The following is a 20727-nucleotide window of genomic DNA, read 5'->3' as shown; positions in this document are numbered from 1 at the left end:
TGTTCAACAAAAACAATATCATTTAAAGCATCTAGAATGGACAAAAAGGAAACATTTAATTGGTATTCTTTGTGATTAGTGGAAGCAGACGTTTTATGGTCTAAACCAAATTATATGTGAATGTAGTTTTATCAGTTCAGTTAAAACATCAAAAGTGGAAAAACTGTTCTGATATAGTGTCTTAATTTCCAGCTTCAACCAGAAACTTGAAAATGTAGCCAGTTTTGTAAAGATTAGACTAGGGCTACCCAGCGACAGCAAGTCTCAGACCACTCAGGAACTCTCATATTAGTTAAAGGGAATCTGTGACCAGGTTTTTGGTAACTTATCTGAGAGCAGCATAATGTAGGAAAAGAGTCCCTGATTCCAACAATGTATCACTTAGTTTACTCGGTGCAATATTTATCACAAAATCAGAGTTTTTGGTGTAGCATAAAGCAAAGTTCATAAATCTAACCCCACCCACACCAGTATCTCTATGTACATTGTCTATTGACAGTGAGCTGCTTATCACAGGAGGGGTGTGCTTGGATGACTTGGCATGATGCAGCTAGTCTGGGCAATCATAAAGTCATGGTGGTGATAAAACATTCATAGTAGGTAAATTGCAGCACACAGCCTAATAAGTGACACATCACTGAATTCAGTGTTTTAACCCCTACCTCATGCTGTCCTCAGATTACATAGCAAAAACCTGCTGACATATTTCCTTTGAAGGCGACAGAGGCGTATGTGCGACCATCTCTCCTCTATCTGGTACGACAAGGCCCCAATTTCAGGACAAAACACAATAAAAATTTAATTTCTTTAGCTCCAACTTTTTTTGCTGCAGCACTTTAGAATTCAGAGGGTCTGTGTGCAAACAATATCTGATATTATAGAGTAACATAAGATTCAACAGTTCAGTCAAGAAGAGTCAGAACCCTTCTTCTTACAAGAGCTTACATCATAAGAAGTAGAAAGTGCTTATATTGTATCATCCAGCCATCTTTATAATAAATAAGTGTATTCACGAAAAGCTGCATGCACCAATTACCAACCAGTATCTGTATATGTCCATAAAGTGCTACTGAATGCACGGAGCTTGGAGAAAACTGAGAAAAGAGACCAGGTCTTGAGGTTATAAATAAGAAAGGAGGAACTGAAAACTGTTAGATTAGTAAGGTTATCTAATAACCCTGCCTAAAAATGTGTTTTTAGCTTGTGATTGTTAGCTCTGACTTCCGGTCAATCAGAAGTTGCGGTCACAAGATAGTGCCGTGGGACCAGAGCGATTCTGGGAACAGCGGAAGATAGTGGCAGTGAGCTTACATTAGTGGCAGCACTTCAGTGCTGAAATAAAAAAAATGCTGGAGTGGTGCTTTAAGGGGGCTAAATTATTTCCTGAAGCAGGCCAACAGAAAACCCTCAAACTAACAGTCTCAAACTGAACAATTCTCGATATCAGTCAATTGTGTTGTACTTGACAAGGAACCCAGCTTACTTCCAAGTATAAGTTTTTACCAACCCTCCCTAGGTGTAGTTCTTAACCATCATTGTCTGATAATCCAAAAGCACAGTAGCATTTCTTGCTTCCATGCTCAAGAATTCTATGGTGAGATGGACTCCAAGGCATCTCGAAATCGGTAGTAGATCGACAGCCATTACATTGCCATGAGCATTTTTTGCTTACATAATGATTGCTCCAGTAGAGCAGAATTGTATACATGTATAGGTCGTAGAGTAAATCACTGCACTCTCCAAAGTTGAAGATGCAAAGAAATCTTTTTATTGTGCAGATACAAAGTAGGCAATGTTGAAGTACAAGGACGTATTCGACAAATTTTGATGTTACAATCCCTTGAGCATTTTTTGCTTGCATCACAATTGGTCGAGTTGAGCAGAACTGTATATATGTACTGTATATACAATGTACAGCATAAATGAGTACACCCCCCCTTTTGAAAAGTAAGATTTTAATCAATATCTCACTACAAGAAAAATTTCCAAAATTTTGGCAAGACTAAATTTCATGGAACATTTTGTTAACCCATAACATGAAAGTAAGGTTAATAATATAATTTTCATTACATAATCTCCAGTAGCTTCCACCCCTGTTTAGATTCTGGCATTGCCCCTGCAGACATTTTCTCCAGTCTCCCACTTCTCTGCTTCAAATTCTGAATGACTAAATGTTACATACCACCTTGAACATCATGCTAATCTTTATATGAATGACCCTTAAACACATTTTATTTGCATTGTTATTTTTTATGTAATTATTATTATTATAACCAACATATTTTTACGTTTTTGAAAAACAACATGTTATAATGTGATATTCGCAGAATGAAAAATTAAAATGATTATTTTAGCAACCATAATAGCAAACAAGGAATTCATTTTCTATTTACTTTCGTTTCATCTAATCACAATGCATAGATGGGCAGACTGACCTGTAAAGGTGCTCAATTAAAGCTGCCAGAGTCGTCTTGTTCACTGCTGGAAGTGTATCAATTAAGGTTTTGTACTTTATCACCCGCTCCTGATCATCCTGAATATCTGACAGAGATGAAAAAATAAAGAAAATTGACTGCACATTTATATTACAGTTCATCATCCTAAGGGGAAGATTATTTATATCAGCATTTTTCAAGAAAAAGTCGCCTGATGATATAACCTTTTCTAAGCCGATTTATTAATGATGACATACATCATCTGTGTTTTTCTATAAAAATACTGAAACCTAATATTATTATTTTTTACATTCTATGGAAATTTTTCTGAAGTTCAAAGAGGCTTACGATGGTGTCCAATGTGTTCCATCGAATGTGAACATGACAGATATTACATGTTAACAAACATCTGTGTAAAACAGGGGTCTCAAACACGCAGACCCCCAGACTGCACGTGGCCCCTGAGGCTCTCATCTGCAGCTCAAGAGAGAAGAGAAACCCCAAGATATCATTGGGACAGCAGAGAGCAGGCGGAAGGAGCATATAGTATAGATGGACTGTCCTATTGATACTCAACAAATTCTAAAAGGCTCAAAAACCCTTTCATAAAAAAAAAATTCTGAATATATTTTAATTTGATAAAGCTGGATACATTAAGCACGTTTGGATAAGACAGAGGTTACACGGCAACCATGGGGAAGCATTGTGTAACATACCTGGCGGCGTCCTTGCATAGTGGTCCATCTCCCACTGTGCAAGAGCGCGCACTTGATCTCCTGTCCAGAATGTCTCTCTGGCTTCCCTCCATGCTGTCTGTTTGTGTCTGTTTCTGCTGCTTAAGGGCGGCGCCCGATCACTTCCTGCTTTTTGTACCTGCTGTGGGTCACACCTCTTGTGCGTCCTCAGCCTATTGCTGTCTGTCACCTGGTATATAGCTCAGCTGCGCCCATCTATCCCTGCCTGAGCATAGTGTTTCTTTCAGTGTGTGCTTGCACTCTGAAGGTGCCAGGTCCCGTTCTGTGTTCTCTTGTCTGCCTATCCTGGAGGCTGTATTTCCAGGCCTGTCTGAACACGCTCCTAGCCTGTTCCTCCTGCCTTCTAGGGGCCGATTACCTAGACCTGTTCCTGTATCTTGTCTGACCTGTCTGAACACGCTCCTAGCCTGTTCCTCCTGCCTTCTAGGGGCCGATTACCTAGACCTGTTCCTGTATCTTGTCTGACCTGTCTGAACACGCTCCTAGCCTGTTCCTCTTGCCTTCTAGGGGCTGATTACCTAGACCCGCTCCTGTATCTTGTCTGTCCTGTCTGAACACGCTCCTTGCCTGTTCGTCCTGCCTCTCTGGGGGCCGTATTCCCAGACCCGCTCCTGTATCCCGCTGCAGTGTCGGTCTCCTCCGTACACTCAGTTCCAGTCTGAACTCTCTCCTATCCTTTACCTGTTTTGCCTCTATGTCCGTTCCCTTCCTTTTTCTGCAGAGTCTGAACTCGTACCTAACTCCTGCTTGTTGTCTCTGTACTCCCGTTTGTGAGTTTGTGGTCCACTCGCTACTTCACTGCAAGTACCCCGTGGGTGTCTGGCTCTGCCTTTCCCTTCCTGTCTGTTCCGTGTGAACAGAGCCCTGTCCCCCCTACTCAGCCTAGCCTGCTCTGACTCCTTTGCTCACCGCTCCGCCGGTTCTAGCCTGCTCTGACTCCTTTGCTCACCGCTCCGGCGGTTCTAGCCTGCTCTGACTCCTTTGCTCACCGCTCCGGCGGTTCTAGTCTGCTCTGACTCCTTTGCTTACCGCTCCGGCGGTTCTAGCCTGCTCTGACTCCTTGCTCACTGCTCCGGCAGTCCTGTCCTGCCCTGCTTCTGCCCGCTGCTCCGGCAGTCCTGTCCTGCCCTGCTTCTGCCCGCTGCTCCGGCAGTCCTGTCCTGCCCTGCTTCTGCCCGCTGCTCCGGCAGTCCTGTCCTGCCCTGCTTCTGCCCGCTGCTCCGGCAGTCCTGTCCTGCCCTGCTTCTGCCCGCTGCTCCGGCAGTCCTGTCCTGCCCTGCTTCTGCCCGCTGCTCCGGCAGTCCTGTCCTGCCCTGCTTGTGCTCGCTGCTCCTGCAGCCCTGTCCTGCTCTGTTCTTGCCCACCGCTTCGGGCGTTCCCTCTCTGCTGTGGTTGTCTACCGCATCTGCGGTTCTGTGACCCAGTCTGTACTGGGTCTTAACCTTTCTGTGCTCCAGCCCGTCCTTTCGGCCAGTACCTCCCTGCCTGCATACTCGCCTGTATCCACCCATCTGCATACCTGCCGTGTTTGCTTATATCCACCAGTCTGTGCCAGCCTAACCTGCCTGTTCCTGAGTCCCAGTGTGTACTGGGTCCTATCCCGCCTGTGTTCCTACCTGCTAGTGCCTCCCTGTCTGCACTCTAGCTGTGCTTGCCTGTACCCCTCTACCTGTATTGTTCCTGAGTCCCAGTGTGTACTGGGTCCTATCCCGCCTGTGTTCCTACCTGCTAGTGCCTCCCTGTCTGCACTCTAGCTGCGCTTGCCTTTACCCGCCTGCCTGCATACCAGTCGTGCCTGCCTATACCCTCCAGTCTGTGCGCCAGCCTAACCAGCCTGATCCAGTAATCCCTGTGTGGGTCAACCCCCGTGTCCGGAGTTTGACCTGGAGTAGCACCTGGTCCCTCTGCCCGGTTTCTCCCTGGTGCACTGGCGTCGTATGCCGTCGTGCCATCTTGGTCGGATCGGCCAGATACTTAGTCACGCCCCTCCAGGCACTCTCCGGTTCATGGTCCAGTGGAATCACTACAATCACACGCACACGCCGCTCAGCCCGGGCGTGTGCATAACACATTGCAAGAGTCCTTTACTCAACCCACATCTCTACATCTTCTTTCCCCTGGGAACTATATTGCCAGTATGGCTGGTACTTATCTTCTCTGTCTCTGACCCTCTGAAACTTCCTCGTGGGGCTTTCTCTTCATCTTACGTACTCTTTCCCATCTAGTACCATTATCTCTGTGAGTTATAAACTCTGGGCCATAATGCAAGGCGCCCTGACCCAGGACTCATCTCCAATCAATCACTCTGTTCTTTTAGTCACTTCTCTATCTTGCTCTCAGATAGGATCTCGCAATCCTCTATCTCTGTCTCCTCTCTTGCCAAGGATACATAAATCATGTGGCACCGCTCACATCAGACTTAGGTCTTCTTTTTATGCAGACTGGGCCCTTTCTAACTTCCTGACAGGAAACTACCTCCATCTCTTCAGCTTAGCCTCTCCCACTCTGGGCTAGTCCCAACCATTAACTCTTACCAGTTTCTGGACAGAAAACATTACCAACACCATAACGCATTTCACAGTTCACATTACACATCAACAGTACACATACAGTATTCTTCAAGGGGGAAAATGGGCAGCATTTCTGTCTCCTTACAGTATAACTATACTTGAACAGGTCTATAATTCATGGATATAGAAACTACATGTTCAAGTGTAAGTGGTGCTCATTATAATACACACAATAACATTTACTAGTTTATCTCTGTTATGATACAGTATATGTTCAATCAAGTGACTTTTGATTTAACTGTATTATTTGATTGATCATGTTTGTTTCCTTTGCCTTCAAGATATGGAAGCAATGGATATTTTTACTTCAGAGTACCCTATACTTTAAAGTTGAGCAACCCTTCTCACGCTGTTTCCTTTGCCTACCATATTCATACATCTGGGTGGGTGCTATTTTGGTGAGTTAATTTGTGATATATTACATTAAGACCACGTTCAGTATTTGGTCAGTATTTTACATCAGTATTTGTAAGCCAAAATCAGGAGAGGAAAAAATCAGAGGAAAAGTATAATAGAAACACGTCACCACTTCTGCATTTATCACCCACTCCTGGTTTTGGCTTACAAATACTGAGGTAAAAAACTCACCAAATACTGAATGTGTGAAAGTAGCCTAATACTGTGAATAGTCATTACCACTATAATTAATTGTTACGCTGGTTTTCAGACTCAAGAACAAAATTAGTAGGAGAATTTGTGGATCTCATTTGTAATGAGGGAGTAAATATAGAAAAAGACCATGTGTTAATATGCAAATTACAAAATTTTTAATAATTAGTCATATAAAGAACAACACATGATCCAGACCATAATAATACAGAGTTACAGTACATAGGACAGATAAGGCAAAATAGGGGAAATACGACACAGATGGTGCGATTGTAAGCCATCACAATCCATGGGTTTACGCTATAATGGTGACACATTTCCCAATATTTGGTTGTTTTGGAAAAGGACAAGATATGACAGGTCTCACATGGTAAAATGATGTAACATTATTAATAGTATACAACCCACATTGTTAAAGACTTCCAATTCTACACAGAACACAATAATAATATATGTAAAAAAAATGGGCTGTAGCAATAAGTCAAAAGGAGACAGTTAACAAAAAATGTTCCAAATTACAATTGTGAATCAGATAAGTAGTATTCAATATTGCAATCATACCCAATAGATTGTGTGCGGCACCAGTCGTGTCAGGGAGAAGCCCCGACATGAGTTTCCGTACTTCCTCAGGGGGCTGTGATAAAGTGTGTGGGATAGGGAGACCCTTATATGGGGACAAGACGTAAACACTGACCAATAATGACGCATAACGCTGCATACCATTGGGCAGCGGTAACCACAGCACGATTTCAGAAGGCGCCCCGGAAGGAGGAATTCCTCCATTGACGTCACATGGTCCGGAGCGCCGCCCCTCCGAGACCGCGTCATCGTCGCATGACCGTGGCATCCTGCGCATATGTACATGGTCACTCTCAAGTACGTGAACCTCTTTCTCGGATTATGGAAGAGGGAGGTTTTCAGCGACAGGGCCCCGGCTGTGGCTCATGCGCAGTGCTGGCTTCGATATATAGACGATATTTTGATTGCCTGGGGTGGTTCTGTCCCTGAGCTCGAGGTATTTATCTCCTTCCTGAATGTCAATGATCTCAAAATCAATATCACTTATAAGCATCATCTAGAGAGCATTGACTTCCGAGATATTAAAATTATGATTCATGCGGGAGGTGATGTTGGGACAAGCATATTCAGGAAGGAGATATCTGTTAATTCTCTCCTGCATGCGTTGTCCGCTCATACGAGGTCCATGATCAGTGCAATACCGACTGGACAATTTTTACGCCTTAGGTGGATTTGTTCTGATGACGTGGACTTCGAGGTGTGCATGGCAGACATGCGGGAGAGATTTGTCTCTGAAGGCAATAGCAATAGGAGCATTAGGCGGGGTTACCGGAGAGCAAGAGATGCGTTCAGACGTGATTTACTCTCATCCAAACCACTGCAAAAATCAGCAGCCCATCCCGTGGTGAAGTTCATATCTACCTTCAAATATCAATGGCATGTCATCAGAAGCATCATTGACAAGCACTGGCAGGTTTTAAAAACAGATCCAATCTTTCGAGAGGTTGTCCCAAAACACCCTTTGATGACAGCAAGAAGGGGGAGGAGCCTCAGGGATACATTAATGCACAGCCACTACGTGCGCAAAAATGTGTTACCTTTTAATATCAGCAACCCCAAATGGGGCTGCTATCCCTGTGGCTCCTGCCTCTCTTGCAGAAATATAGTGAGGGCGAAGACGTTTATGAGCGCAGATGGCAAAAGAGAATTTGATATAAGGCAGTACATAAGAGTATTTTTTAGTGAAATGTGAATGGTTAAAAAAAAGAAGAGAAAAATGAACTAATGAGCATGAAGGCTACACACTCCTTTGAATAAATATTTAAGCAGCAATGTATTCATTAATAGCTAACGTTATTATTAACATACGTTCTTAGTGACTGCTTGAACACACATAGAAATATGTGGGTGAAACGCTAACTTATGTGTGAAGACCTGATAATTATATCACACATTGGATGTGTGTCTTACTCAATAAACAAAAAGAAGATGGCAAATAACATTGGTTCAGCCAAGAGATTTGAGTTTATTAATTGCTTTTATGAAGCACAAGATGAAAAACATTTTTCTTGGCAGAAAACCACATAATATATATATATTTATTTTTGCCTTCTAAACACAAAATTTGTCTCTTACTATTTTAAAACATGTGTTTGTCCATTTTAGGACAGTGATAATCCACTCTGTGGTTCTGTTGGCAAACTATATCTACCAGCATAACCTTTTTCTCCACTTTAAGAAAGTTGGATACTTTCTGATTTTTCTGGAATTTCTGGTCCAGTGGGTGGTCCTATCAGTCACTGACAGCCATCTGTATATGCACCTTATACAAAGGAAGCCGTCAGTCACTGATAGGACAACCCACTGGACTGAAAACCCTAGAAAGAGGAGAGGTGTAAATGCATGAAACACAAGTTAAACTGAATCTTTTCTCACAAAACTATATATCAGTCTATTTATCTCCCCGCTCTATAACATGCTGCTGGCAGATTGGACAGCCCTTTCATGGTGTCAGATTCCCATGTAAGGAGTGGTGAAAGAGAATCTTCTATTACACCAATCTAATGTTCGGAGAAGTCTGCCTAGAAGTGGTATAAATGGAAGAATCCTGGCCAAAAAGTCATACCTTAAATATAGAAACAAGGCCAAGCTACTCAATTATGTAAGAGAGCATAGCAACTGGGGTGGAGAAAAATTACTGCAGGTGCTTAGGGCTGATGAGTCAAATTGTGAAACAGAAGGCAGATTGTTGCCGAAGATGTGGAAAGAGATACAATAATAAGTGGATGGAGGTAGCATCGAAGCATGGGGAAGGATCCCTGCAAGTTTTGGGCAGCATTTCAGCAAATGGAGATGGGGATATGGTCAAGATTAGTGATGAGAGAGCACTAAAATGTTCGGGTACTCATTGATCGGGTCGAGCAAATTGTAATACCCGGGTGCTCAACCCAAGCAACGAGCCCAATGTAAGTCTATGGGAAACTCAAGCATTTTTCAGGCGGCTCCCCTGGCGGTCTGCAGAGGGCCTAAAAATTACCCAAATTGATGGGAACAGTGCTCAAATGACATGGGAACAGCATGGGGAAGACCCCTGGAAGCATTTCTGACTCCCAGGTCACTGCTGTCAACAACGTTGTCAGAGGTATTACACCACTTTTACGGACTCACAATAAAACATACAAAAACGAATCCAAAATGGATTTTCCTGGTAAATATGTTAAGGAACATCCTTTCCAGGGTAATGACTTGTGTATAAGGCAAAATAAATAACCAAAAACAAAAATACTCCTCCACACCTTGGGCTATGTTCACACGTAGCGTTTTTGATGCATTTTTGCACTTTTGCATTGCTTTCAACAAATGCATGCACTGGGGAATGCAATTTTAACATTTTACAACCTTATCTGGCCACGTGGTGTGTGACACATCATCAGACACATGCATACAGTGCTGAAAAGACATGTGAACAGCATGGGGAAGACCCCTGGAAGCATCTCTGACTCCCAGGTCACTGCATAAAAGTGTGCCCATCATAAGTGATCCTTGGCGCATGCGAAGATGCCTCCCGCCATGCACCTGTTGTTGCACACTTGCAACAATCACCGTCCACGTCCTTGTCCCAGTACAGAGTGCAGTTGTCCCTACCCCATTCCTTGGAATGCAAGCGCAAGTATGCAGCCATCCACCCACCAGCCCACAGGCTGCAATACTATTCTGCAAAATTTTTGACAGCTGCTTGCACTTGAAATGTGGTCATTTAGGCTCGTGGAGGTGGAAGCTTTTTACAACCTCATGCCGGCAGCGGCCGGGTGTCCATACTCGGTCCCCAGCCGCCACTATTTCTCCAGGTATCGTCTCCGCCTTCCACAAGCACGGGTCCCACAACATTATTCGTGCCCTCCCCAGTGCACTTACTGGGTAGGACCGCCTAACCACAAACATGTGGACAGGTGAATATGGCCAGGGACGGTACGGAGCCAGTCCACAGGTTTTTTTGCTGAGTTGTATTTCACCACAGCCATATTCTTTAGCTTGGTGAAATGACTTGGGAAACCATATCTACTCCAGCTGTCATTTCTCCCAGGAAGTCCTCTAAAGTTGCTTTAACTTGAAATGTGGCCTTTTAGGCTCGTGGAGACAGAAGCTTTTCACAACCTCATGCCGGCCACGGCCGGGTGTCCATACTCGGCCCCCAGCCGCCACTATTTCTCCAGGTGTTGTCTCCACCATCTACAAGTGTGGGTCCCTGAACATTACTGCTGGTACTTTTCTGTGGGAATATGCTTGCCTCCTACCAGCCTGGAATATTTCCAGTAAACTATGGTACGACACCATGGAATTAGCACTGCCCCCAGTACCAGTAGCGAAGCCATCCCCAATTTCCTTCTCAGGAATTTTATTTGGTAGACTGAGTGGCTGCCCAAATACATTAGTTTCTCACAAAGGAGCTGAAGATAGAGTGGCAGTAGGTGCAAGTTTCTCCAGCCTGTTAGATATCAGAGGGCGAATGGCAGCACATTGGATCAGTGGTTAGCACTGAAGCCTTGCAGCGCTGGGATCCTGGGTTCAAATCCCAGCAAGGACAACATCTGCAAGGATTTTGTAAGTTCTCCCCGTGTTTGCGTGGATTTCCATCTCAGTAAAAAAGCAGCCATACAGTGTCCGGGAACCTTCCCACACACTTTTCTTAGCCAAGACTGCTTCTCGGCAGGGTTGGACAGTCCCACCAGAGTATCCTCTAGTGTGCTCTGGCTTCTACATCAGGAGAGTTCATAATAGCACTAACTTTGCAGCTGCTATGGGGCTCTTGAGCGGGGGAGAAAGGTGAGCCCTCGGAATCAAATCCTCTGGTGGGCCCAATGTTTTTAAATCTTGAACAGCTAATCAGTGGGAGTTGTATTTCACCACAGCCATATTCTTTAGCTTGGTGAAAGGACTAGCATAGAGGGAAACCGTATCTACTTCGGCTGTCATTTCTCCGTTACCAGGTTCTGCCCATTGTCACACACGAGCATGCCTGACTGCATGTTCAGCGGTGAGAGCCACAGATCAGGGTGCTGTGTTACAGCTTTCAACAACTCTGCAGCGCTGGGCCGTCACCTAAGCATTAAAAATTTTATTTTCAGCACAGCCTGTTGCCGCTTGGCCAAGGCATTGCTGCAGTGCTTTCAGCTTGTGACTGATGTGGTCATTTCAGAGATGGAGGAGGAGGTGCAGTAGCTGAACAATGTGATTACATTGAGGTTACATTGGCGACTCTGTTTTTTATACTAAAGAAAGATCCTACTGTTTGTTTTTTTACGTTGTTTTTTAAGACAAATGCATTCACCGGGAACTGTCATTTTAACATTTCACAACCTTATCTGGCAATGTTGTGTGTGACACATCATCAGACACATACTGTTTCATTTATGATGGAGGGACTCTGAAAGTCACAAAGGCTATTTTTATAGGGCCATCAGGCGGCCCGTACTATTCTTAAAAGGCCAGCAGTCGGCCCTCGCTATTGTTAAAGAGCCATCACCTGGCTATGCCTTGTTGTTCCCATTATTAACGATTGGGTCTCCTATACTGTTATTGCGTATGCAGTGACTGCAAGGGCTGCCAAAAATTCGGACGCAACCCAGTACCCCTTTGAAGGGACATAGAGGAGGGTCTCATTAAAAAGAATGTTCCCATTATAAAGGAGCGGGTCTCCTACACTGCTAATGCCCATGCTGTGACTGCAAGGGCTGCCAAAATTTGGGAAAAACCACACTAAGAATTTAAAGACACATAGAGCAGGGCCACAGTAACGAGTACGATATGTTGCCATTAGAAAGGAGAGAGTCTTCTATACAGTTATAGGGTATGCAGTGAGTCCAACGGCTCACCAAATTTAGGAAAAACCCCACTAAGAATTTAAAGACACATAAAGCAGGGCCACAGTAACGACAAATTTCCATTAGAAGGGAGAGACTCTGCAATACAGTTATAGGGTATGTTGTGAGTAGTGTTGAGCCACCCCCGTAGTGTTCGAGTTCGGTTCGGTTCGTCGAACACCCGTGTGTTCGCCGAACTGTTCGTCGAACTGTTCGTCGAACACCTTCGAACACCGTTAAAACCAATGGCAGGCAAACAAAAACACATAGAAACACATAGAAAACACCTTCAAAGGTGTCCAAAACCTGACAAACTGCTCAGAAGACATAACTAACACATGGAAAAGTGACAAGTACATATAGTCATGCGAAAATAAAAGAGGTGGAGGAGTAAAAGGAGGGGGAGACACAGATATAGGCATGTCATGCCCTTCTAAAATCCAAAAAGTGAGAAGCCGACACGGCCAGTCCGCTCCTGCCCGTGCCACCTCCGTGTCGCCGGGTTTGTGCCAGAGCCGCGGTGAACCCTGACGTCCAGCCCCCCTCTCCCAATACTGGTGCCTGTCCGCTGGTGGGTCGAGCGAGCCCCCCTGTGGTGGAGGCAGCTCTAAGTTTTTTAATTTAAATTGTCTCTCTAATTTGAATGAATACACTTTAAATCCATTTACAAGGATCTATTGGAGGGCAAGTCTCATGCCAGCAGCCGCGGTAATTCCAGCTCCAGTAGCGTCCACTAAAGCTGCTGCAGTTAAAAAGCTTTTATAAGGATCGAGCTCGGCTGTCCACCGCAAGGCATCCTACTGCCAGTCCCAGCCCCTATGCCTTGGGGTGCCTCCTGATGCTCTTCACTAAGTATCCCATGGTCCCGAAGCATTTCCTTTGAAAAAATTAAGTGTCTAAACTACAGGTGGTGCAGCTTGCTTAACAGCCGGGATAATCCGCTCACTAGCAGACACTGCTACTAGGCACAAAGTATTTCCTGGGCTAGATGCAGTTAAAAATTTGTAATTAGATACTCTCGTTGGATGCTGAGAAAGCATTCCATAGAGTCTCCTGGCACGCCATATATGATTCTCTTAAAAAGCTTGGGGTAGGGGTCTAGGGGACCCTTTTATAGCCAAAATCACGGCCCTGTATCGCAATACGTCACCTAGGCTGAAGATAAATGGAACTGTAGCACCCTGAGGGCTCGGTTGCTACAGACGTATTGCACCTCACCCAGAGGTGTGATATCTCACTCTCAGGTAAGGATGGAGTGTGGATCAGGACCCGACACCTGCATGCATTACACCACATTGCCGTGGGGCAGGGCGACCAATATGCCCCTGAGATGGGCACGACAGTCCCTGTCCCTGGCTGGAGTGGGGGGAGGGAACACTGAGGAAGGGGAACCCTGTAGTGCAGGAGCAGGGAGGAAGCAGTTCCTGGGTGCATTGAGAAGGGAGTATAAAAGGTGGGCACCATCTTAGTTCAGTGCAGAGAAGTCTGAGCAGAAGTGGCAGGGAGCAGGGGCTCTGCATGAGCTCTGCTCCGGAGGTGGGCCTAGTAACAGAGGCCCAGGCCTGGAAGAGGGAGAAGGAAGGAAGAGGAGCGGAGAAGGCTCCAGGAACGAGGAATGAAGGGATCCCAGGGGTGCGGACGGGCGAGTCGCCACCGCACGCCCGAATCCACCTGCGTGGAGGGGTCAGGCCAAAGGGGGAGACCGGTCGCCGAACTAGTGGAGGCAGGAAACGACCCTCAGCTAGAAACCGGAGGCTCTGACATTTTATGTGGCGCAGCCCCTCGCTACACCCGCTAGGAAGGCACCACATAGGGTCAGGGAAACTGGCGCCAAGTTTACCAAGAGGAGGCCCGAGGCAGCCGGGCAGAAGTGTTGGTAAGAAAGGCCAGACAAAGGACACACAAAGGGGGTCCTGTGAAGTGCTCCAAAGTTATCTGGGAGTTGTCTGAGCCCCTCACCTGGTGAGCACAGTACGACATGGGCAGCCGTTACCTGCAGACGTGGTCTGGATAATAAGAACTGTGAGTAAAGGCCCTGAACTGCATCACTGACTCCGTGTCGTTACTGCTGCTGCCCTGCACCATCACCCCCATCCTCCGCATACACTGCCCTGAGGCTATACTCCTCCCGTGGGGAGTTATGCTACGCTCTGCTGCACCCACAACACCAGCCTCAGTGGTCTGCCCTGTAGCGGCGGTTCACTCTGACCGCAATCCACGGGTGGCGTAGTCGGACATTTAAACATGAAAACCACATAAATAGTTCCGCCACTGGTTTGACCGCCCTGAGCCACGGAACTGGGTCGCCGCCACGAAGACTACAACCACCAGCATCCACCAAAAAGGGTCCGGCTCCGGATGTCCCAAGGCCCAGGGGGTGCGTCAGAACATTTTCATCACCTTTCACAATCACCAATGGGACAAGGCAGTGATGTCCTCTGTCCCCTCTCTTATACATCCTAGTGACGGAGAACCTGCTCTCATCAATTCGCCATAACCCCAATATTAGGTGGATTGAGGTGGGAGGCACCGAGTACAAGTGCTCTCTATTTGCTGATGATGTCCTAGTATATATCTCTCAATCACATATATCCATCCATGCTGTTATGGCTGAAATAGATCACTTTGTTACTTGGTAAAATTTTAAAATCAATGCAGCGAAGTCTGAGGCCCTCGATGTCTCCCTCCCCAAATCCATATAGGATTCCATCCAGTCCAACTTTCCCTTTGCCTGGCCCTCACAGGGTATCAAATACTTAGGAATTCCTATTCATAGAGACCTCTCCCATCTATGTTATCTTAATTTTGGGCCCTTTATTGAACAACTCCATACAGACCACGGTTGGCAAGTTAGAACTGTAAGATTCACTACGTGAACCACTGGTGTTTTGTGGAAAAGCACATGTACACTGCGTTCCAAATTATTATACAAAAAGTGTTTAGGAGTGATAAGGGAAGAATTTGTTTGTTTGTCAGTTAAACTCATTGATGGTGATGTGTGTCAGGGCTCTTTATATCACTGTAAGCAATTGCAGACACCTGTGCTAATTAGTTTGGCAGGTGTGTCCAATGAAAGGCAAGACTACTTAAGAAGGCTCTCTCACATTATTAAGCAGCCTACATTTTCTGCCAAAATGGGAAAGAAAAAGGATGTGTCGGCTGCTGAGAAGCAACAAATTGTGGAGTGTTTAGGTCAAGGCATGACTACAATCAACATTGTGCGATGATCAGGATGAAGTGTCTTGGCAATCAAGAAGTATGTAGCTGATTCACAGTACACACGTGTGCGTGCTGATAAGGGCAAATTGAGGACTCTTTCCTACAGGCAATTACGTCAGGTTGAAAGAGCAGCGGCAAAAAAGCCTTGTCATAGCAGCAGACAAGTTTTTGAAGCTGCTTGTGCCTCCAACGTCCCCCGAACAACAAGATGCAGGGTCCTTCAGAGGTTTGCAGCTGTGCATGCGCCATCCTGTCGACCTCCTCTATCCACTTCACACAAGCAGAAACGGCTCCAGTGGGCCAAACATTACATGAAGACTGATTTCAAAACTGTTTTGTTCACGGATGAGTGCCGTGCAGCGCTCGATGGTCCAGATGGATGGAGTGGAGGATGGCTGGTTGATGGACACCCCACGCAAACACGGCTACAGCGCCAACAAGGAGGAGGTGGAGTATTGTTTTGGGCTGGAATCATGGGGAGAGAGATTGTCGGCCCCTTTAGGATCCCTGAAGGCGCTAAAGATGAACTCCATAATGTATGTGGATTTTCTCAAACAGCACTTCCTGCCATGGTTCAAGAAGAAGAACCGTGTATTTCACAGCAAGATCATTTTTCTGCATGATAATGCACCATCTCATGCTGCACATAAAACATCTGCATCTCTGGCTGATATGGGCATAAAAGGGGACAAACTTATGGTGTGACCCCCATGCTCCCCTGACCTCTACCCCATTCAGAACCTTTGGAGCATCATTAAAAGGAGTGTCTATGATGGCGGGAGGCAGTTCACATCTAAGCAACAGCTCTGGGAGGGTATTCTGTCCTCATGCAAAACAATTGAAGCAGAAACCATCCAAAACCTGACAAATTCAATGGACGAGAGAGTTCAGAAGCTCCTTTCGAACAAGGGGTCCTATGTGAAAATGTAACATCACCTAGAATAAAGTTTTGAGTTGAAAACTGTTTGATTTCAGTTTCTAACAACCTGCTAATGCTTATAATTTCATAAATGACCATTTTTTTGGTCTTTATTAAAATGAAAAGGTTGATCGAAAAGTTTGGGGGATCTAAGAGTGTGGCAACCCAGTAGTCATGATTACTTCGAATTCTGACAATATGAGGGTCATGCTGCAGGTAGTGCAGCAAGAAGGCACTTATGTGCCTTGCGCATCTCGGAGCCCCAAAATTATTTTCCGGGCTAGATGCAGCTAAAAATTATTTTTAATTTTAAATCTGGTGAAGCTTTAGTATAGATGGCCTAATAGGATCAGTGCTGCACACTGCTACAAAGCCCAAATTATTTTCCAGTCAAGATACAGATAAACATGATTAGTAATTTGAAAGCTTAAAACGGTTGGTAGGGTGATTTTAACCAATCATCAAGCTTTTACTCTCCCCAGGATGACACAGGGGTAGAAAAGTCGTTTCGGATCCATGATTTGTTCATCTTTATGAACGTGAGTCTGTCTACATTATCAGTGGAGAGCCGCGTGCGCTTATCTGTCAGCACACCACCAGCAGCGCTGAACACACGTTCAGACAGAACGCTGGCTGCGGGGCATGACAAGATCTCCAAGGCGTAAGTGGCTAGCTCCGGCCATTTATCCAGATTGGAAGCCCAAAAAGAGCAAGGGTCCAGTGACACAGTCGTGGCTTCAATGTTTACTTGGAGATACTCCTGTACCATCGTCTCTAGGCGTTGACTATGTGTCAGACTTCTTGTCTCCTGTGGCCTTGCAAAGGATGGGCTAAAAAAGTGGTGAAATGATTCCGCAAAATTGATGTTACCAGCAGATACTGTGGTTCTGTTACGGTTTGAGTGCTGAACACTTGACGGTCCCACGGTTGGCAAGTTGGAACTGTGAGATTCACTACGTGCACCACTGGTATTTTGTGGAAAAGCACATGTAAGATTCTGCAACAGTCTCTGCTGATACTCCTGCATGCGTGCATCCCTTTCTATGGCAGGAATAATTTCTGCAAATTTACTTTTGTACCGGGGATCTAACAGTGTGGCAACCCAGTAGTCAGGATTATTTCTAATTCTCACAATTCGAGGGTCATGTTACAGGTAGTGCAGCAAGAAGGCACTCATGTGTGTTGCGCATCCAGGAGCACCAAGTCCCTGTTGTGTTGGTGGCGAGGTAACAATCATGCTTCCTTCCTCTGTCCTCTCCCCCCAACCTCGCACAACAGAAATGTGATCAAGGTCTCCCTCATCTGATGAGTCTTCCATCAGTTCGTCCTCCACTTCTTCCTGGGCTCCTGCACCTTCCTCACTAGTTTGGCTGCTACCATGCGCCCTGGTAAAACCATCTCCCCCACCCTCACATGCCTGCCGCCTTGGTGCTGCCGACCGTCTGGACCTTGCAGATGTTAGCCCTTCCGCATACAACTCCTCCTCCTCTACTTCCTCCACCTCCTCTTGTGCCACCACCTGACTCCGAATTCTGTTTAACATGTGCTCCAGCATGTAAATCACCGGAATAGTCATGATGATAATGGCATCGTCAGCACTAAACATCTTCGTCGCCATTTCAAAACTGTGCAGAAGGGTGCATAGGTCCCTGATCTGAGACCACTCCTCCAGCGTGATTTGCCCCACCTCTGAATCTCGTTGGCCCAGGCTATACGTCAGAACGTATTGCACCAGGGCTTGTCGGTGCTGCCACAGTCGCTGCAACATGTGCAGAGTTGAATTCCACCGGGTAGGCACATCGCATTTTAGCCGGTGAAGTGGTAGGCCCAACGACTTCTGTAGAGATGTAAGTCGCTGAGCTGCGGGATGCGAACGGCGGAAGTGAGCACACAGCGACCGTGCCCTCTGCAGAAGGCCATCTAGTCTGGGATAGTGGGCTAAAAATTGCTGGACAACCAGGTTCAACACGTGAGCCATACAAGGCACGTGTGTGACATTGCCCCGGCGAAGGGCCGCACCCAGGTTTGCAGCATTGTCGCACACGGCCTTCCATGGTTTCAGGTCCAGTGGAGACAACCATTCATGAAATTGGTTCTCCAGAGCTGACCACAACTCCTCAGCTGTGTGACTCACATTTCCCAGACATTTCAATGTAAAAACCGCCTGATGACGTTGAGCCCTACTGCCAGCATAGTAAGGAGGTGTGCAGGATCCCTTCTGCGCAGTTAGAAAGCTTGTGGCATGACCAGACAGGCTTTGGGTGCAGGTGGAAGACCGAGAGGAGGTTGAGGAGGCAGAAGCAGTGGAGGAACTTTGACATAAAGAGGATTGACGCACAACTCGTGGGGACGGCAAGACTTGGACAGCAGCCCCTTGTCCTGCTGTCACCATAGTTACCCAGTGCCCAGTCAGCGACATGTAATGCCCCTGTCCATGCCTACTCATCCAAGTGTCTGTGGTGAAATGCACCCTGTCACACACAGAGTTTCTCAAAGAAGCGGTGATGTTGTGTGCGACATGCTGGTGGAGTGCAGGCACACCTTTCTTTGAGAAGTAGTGCCGACTGGGCATCTGGTACTGGGGCACTGCGACGGACATAAGGTCTCGAAAATCCTCTGTGTCCACCAGGCGGAAAGGCAGCATTTCTGTAGCCAAGAGCTTGCAGATGGTGAAATTCAACCTCTTACCTTTCTCATGGCTAGGAGGAAATGGTCTTTTACTTGTCCACATCTGAGGGACCGAGGGCTGGCTATTGTGCTTAGACGGGGTTGATAAGGGTGTCCCCGGCAAACTGACGGTCTGTGAGGAAGATGCAGGCGGACATGTTAGGTTGCCTTGATCCAAAGGTGGTGCTATCGATGTCGGACAGCGCTCAACACCAGCTGGTGTTACCACCTCCAAAGAAAATGATGACCTGCCAATCACGCTGGCTGTTGCGGGTAAAGAGGTGGCATGTCTGCGCCCCAAAACAGGTGTGACTGCTGTCCCCCCAGTCACAGAGGATGAAGAGGCCGCGGATGCACAAGATATGGCAGACGGTGATTGGCCCGGCCGGCTAGGCCGCATTGTAGCACACTGAGCTTCCCACTGCAACTTATGCTTCATGTCCATGTGCCGGTTCATGCATGAAGTACTCAAACTATGTATTTTTTGGCCTCTACTTAGCTTTTGCTGACAAATGTTACAGATAACACGAGTTGGGTCATCTTTATCGATCTGAAAAAATGCCCAGGCTATGCAAGGCTTAGCACCCATGCGACCTGAAGAGCCACCACGACTTGTGGTGAGAGGCAGAGTTGTGTTTGAGGATGCAGTTGTTGACGTGCTTCCAGTACTACGTCTCTGTCCAGGAAGGCACAACCTGACCTCGTCGTCACTAGCATCTTCCTCCACCTCCTCTGCTGACCTCATCTCTTGGCTGACTGTGGGTTGACAGTAAGTGGGATCTCCGACCTCATCATCATCACCCTGTGCGTTATCACACCCGTCGTCCTCAGAGCCAACCTGCTCCTGCCCTGACAAAAAACTAAAGTTGTCGCTCCAATCAGGTATTTGAGTCTTATCATCGTCTTCCTCAATGTCTCCACCAACAGGAGTTACAGTTTGGGAATGAGGGTCAACATTATGGTCAGAACCTTCTGCGTCTGGTCCTGGATCCGACTCATAAAGATTCTGGGCATCAGTGCAGATCATTTCCTCGTCTGGATTCACAGAAGCGCTGGAGTCGACCTCTGATTCCCAGGCTATAGTATGAGTAAACAGCTCTGCAGACTCAACCATCTGTTCTACCTCATACTCAGACGGGCAGCTGGAGATTTGGGAGCTGTGAGGAAGCAAGTGCGATTTGGGTGACACCTTTGAGGACTGGAGTATTTGTGATGTTGAAGTTGATGTGGAGGAGAGCCCACTTAAAGGAGCACTTGATATCCGTTGAAGCACCTGCTGTTTTTGTGCCTCATCTGGAATTTGTAGCGATTGGCGTGGCCGTAAGAAAGGGATCTTATCACATTGTCCGCTAAAAGAAGTAGACATTTTAGTTTGGCTGGAAGATGGTCTTTCTTCTGCAGATGTTACTGTTGCTTTAACACCTACCCCACGGACACAACCTTTTTTCCCCTTCCCAACACGCCTATTCCCCTTTCCACCAGCAGCAGGCCTTTTTCCACTCATTTTGGTGGTTAACTTATTCACAACTCTGGAGTTGTTTGCACAAAAAAACAATGGATGGTAACCGAGCAGAGCTGAGTGGCCAAACTGTGGTATTAGGCCAAAACTATTGGCTGGGTTAGATGCAGAAAAAAATTATTTTGATTTTGCAACCTGATGGAGGTCAGTATAGA

General features: G+C 46.3%; 1 protein-coding gene across 4 annotated transcripts in view; it reads right to left on the bottom strand.

Annotated features, from left to right (window-relative positions):
• Positions 1 to 20727, bottom strand: part of ARAP2 (ArfGAP with RhoGAP domain, ankyrin repeat and PH domain 2) — a 593408-nt gene that overhangs the window by 207664 nt on the left and 365017 nt on the right. For all 4 annotated transcript variants that reach the window (XM_073646268.1, XM_073646261.1, XM_073646254.1 and 1 more), the window contains one exon: positions 2436 to 2541. In XM_073646268.1, the coding sequence (XP_073502369.1) occupies positions 2436 to 2541 (106 nt within the window). The remainder of the gene's footprint in view (positions 1 to 2435; positions 2542 to 20727) is intronic.

The sequence above is a fragment of the Phyllobates terribilis genome, unplaced genomic scaffold (genome assembly GCF_046119375.1).
Source record: "Phyllobates terribilis strain yellow unplaced genomic scaffold, ASM4611937v1 Scaffold_1__5_contigs__length_1240528914, whole genome shotgun sequence".
In the NCBI taxonomy this organism is placed as follows: Eukaryota; Metazoa; Chordata; class Amphibia; order Anura; family Dendrobatidae; genus Phyllobates; species Phyllobates terribilis.
The sequence above is the reverse complement of the archived record's forward strand: the minus strand, read 5'-3'. Positions and strand labels throughout refer to the sequence as shown.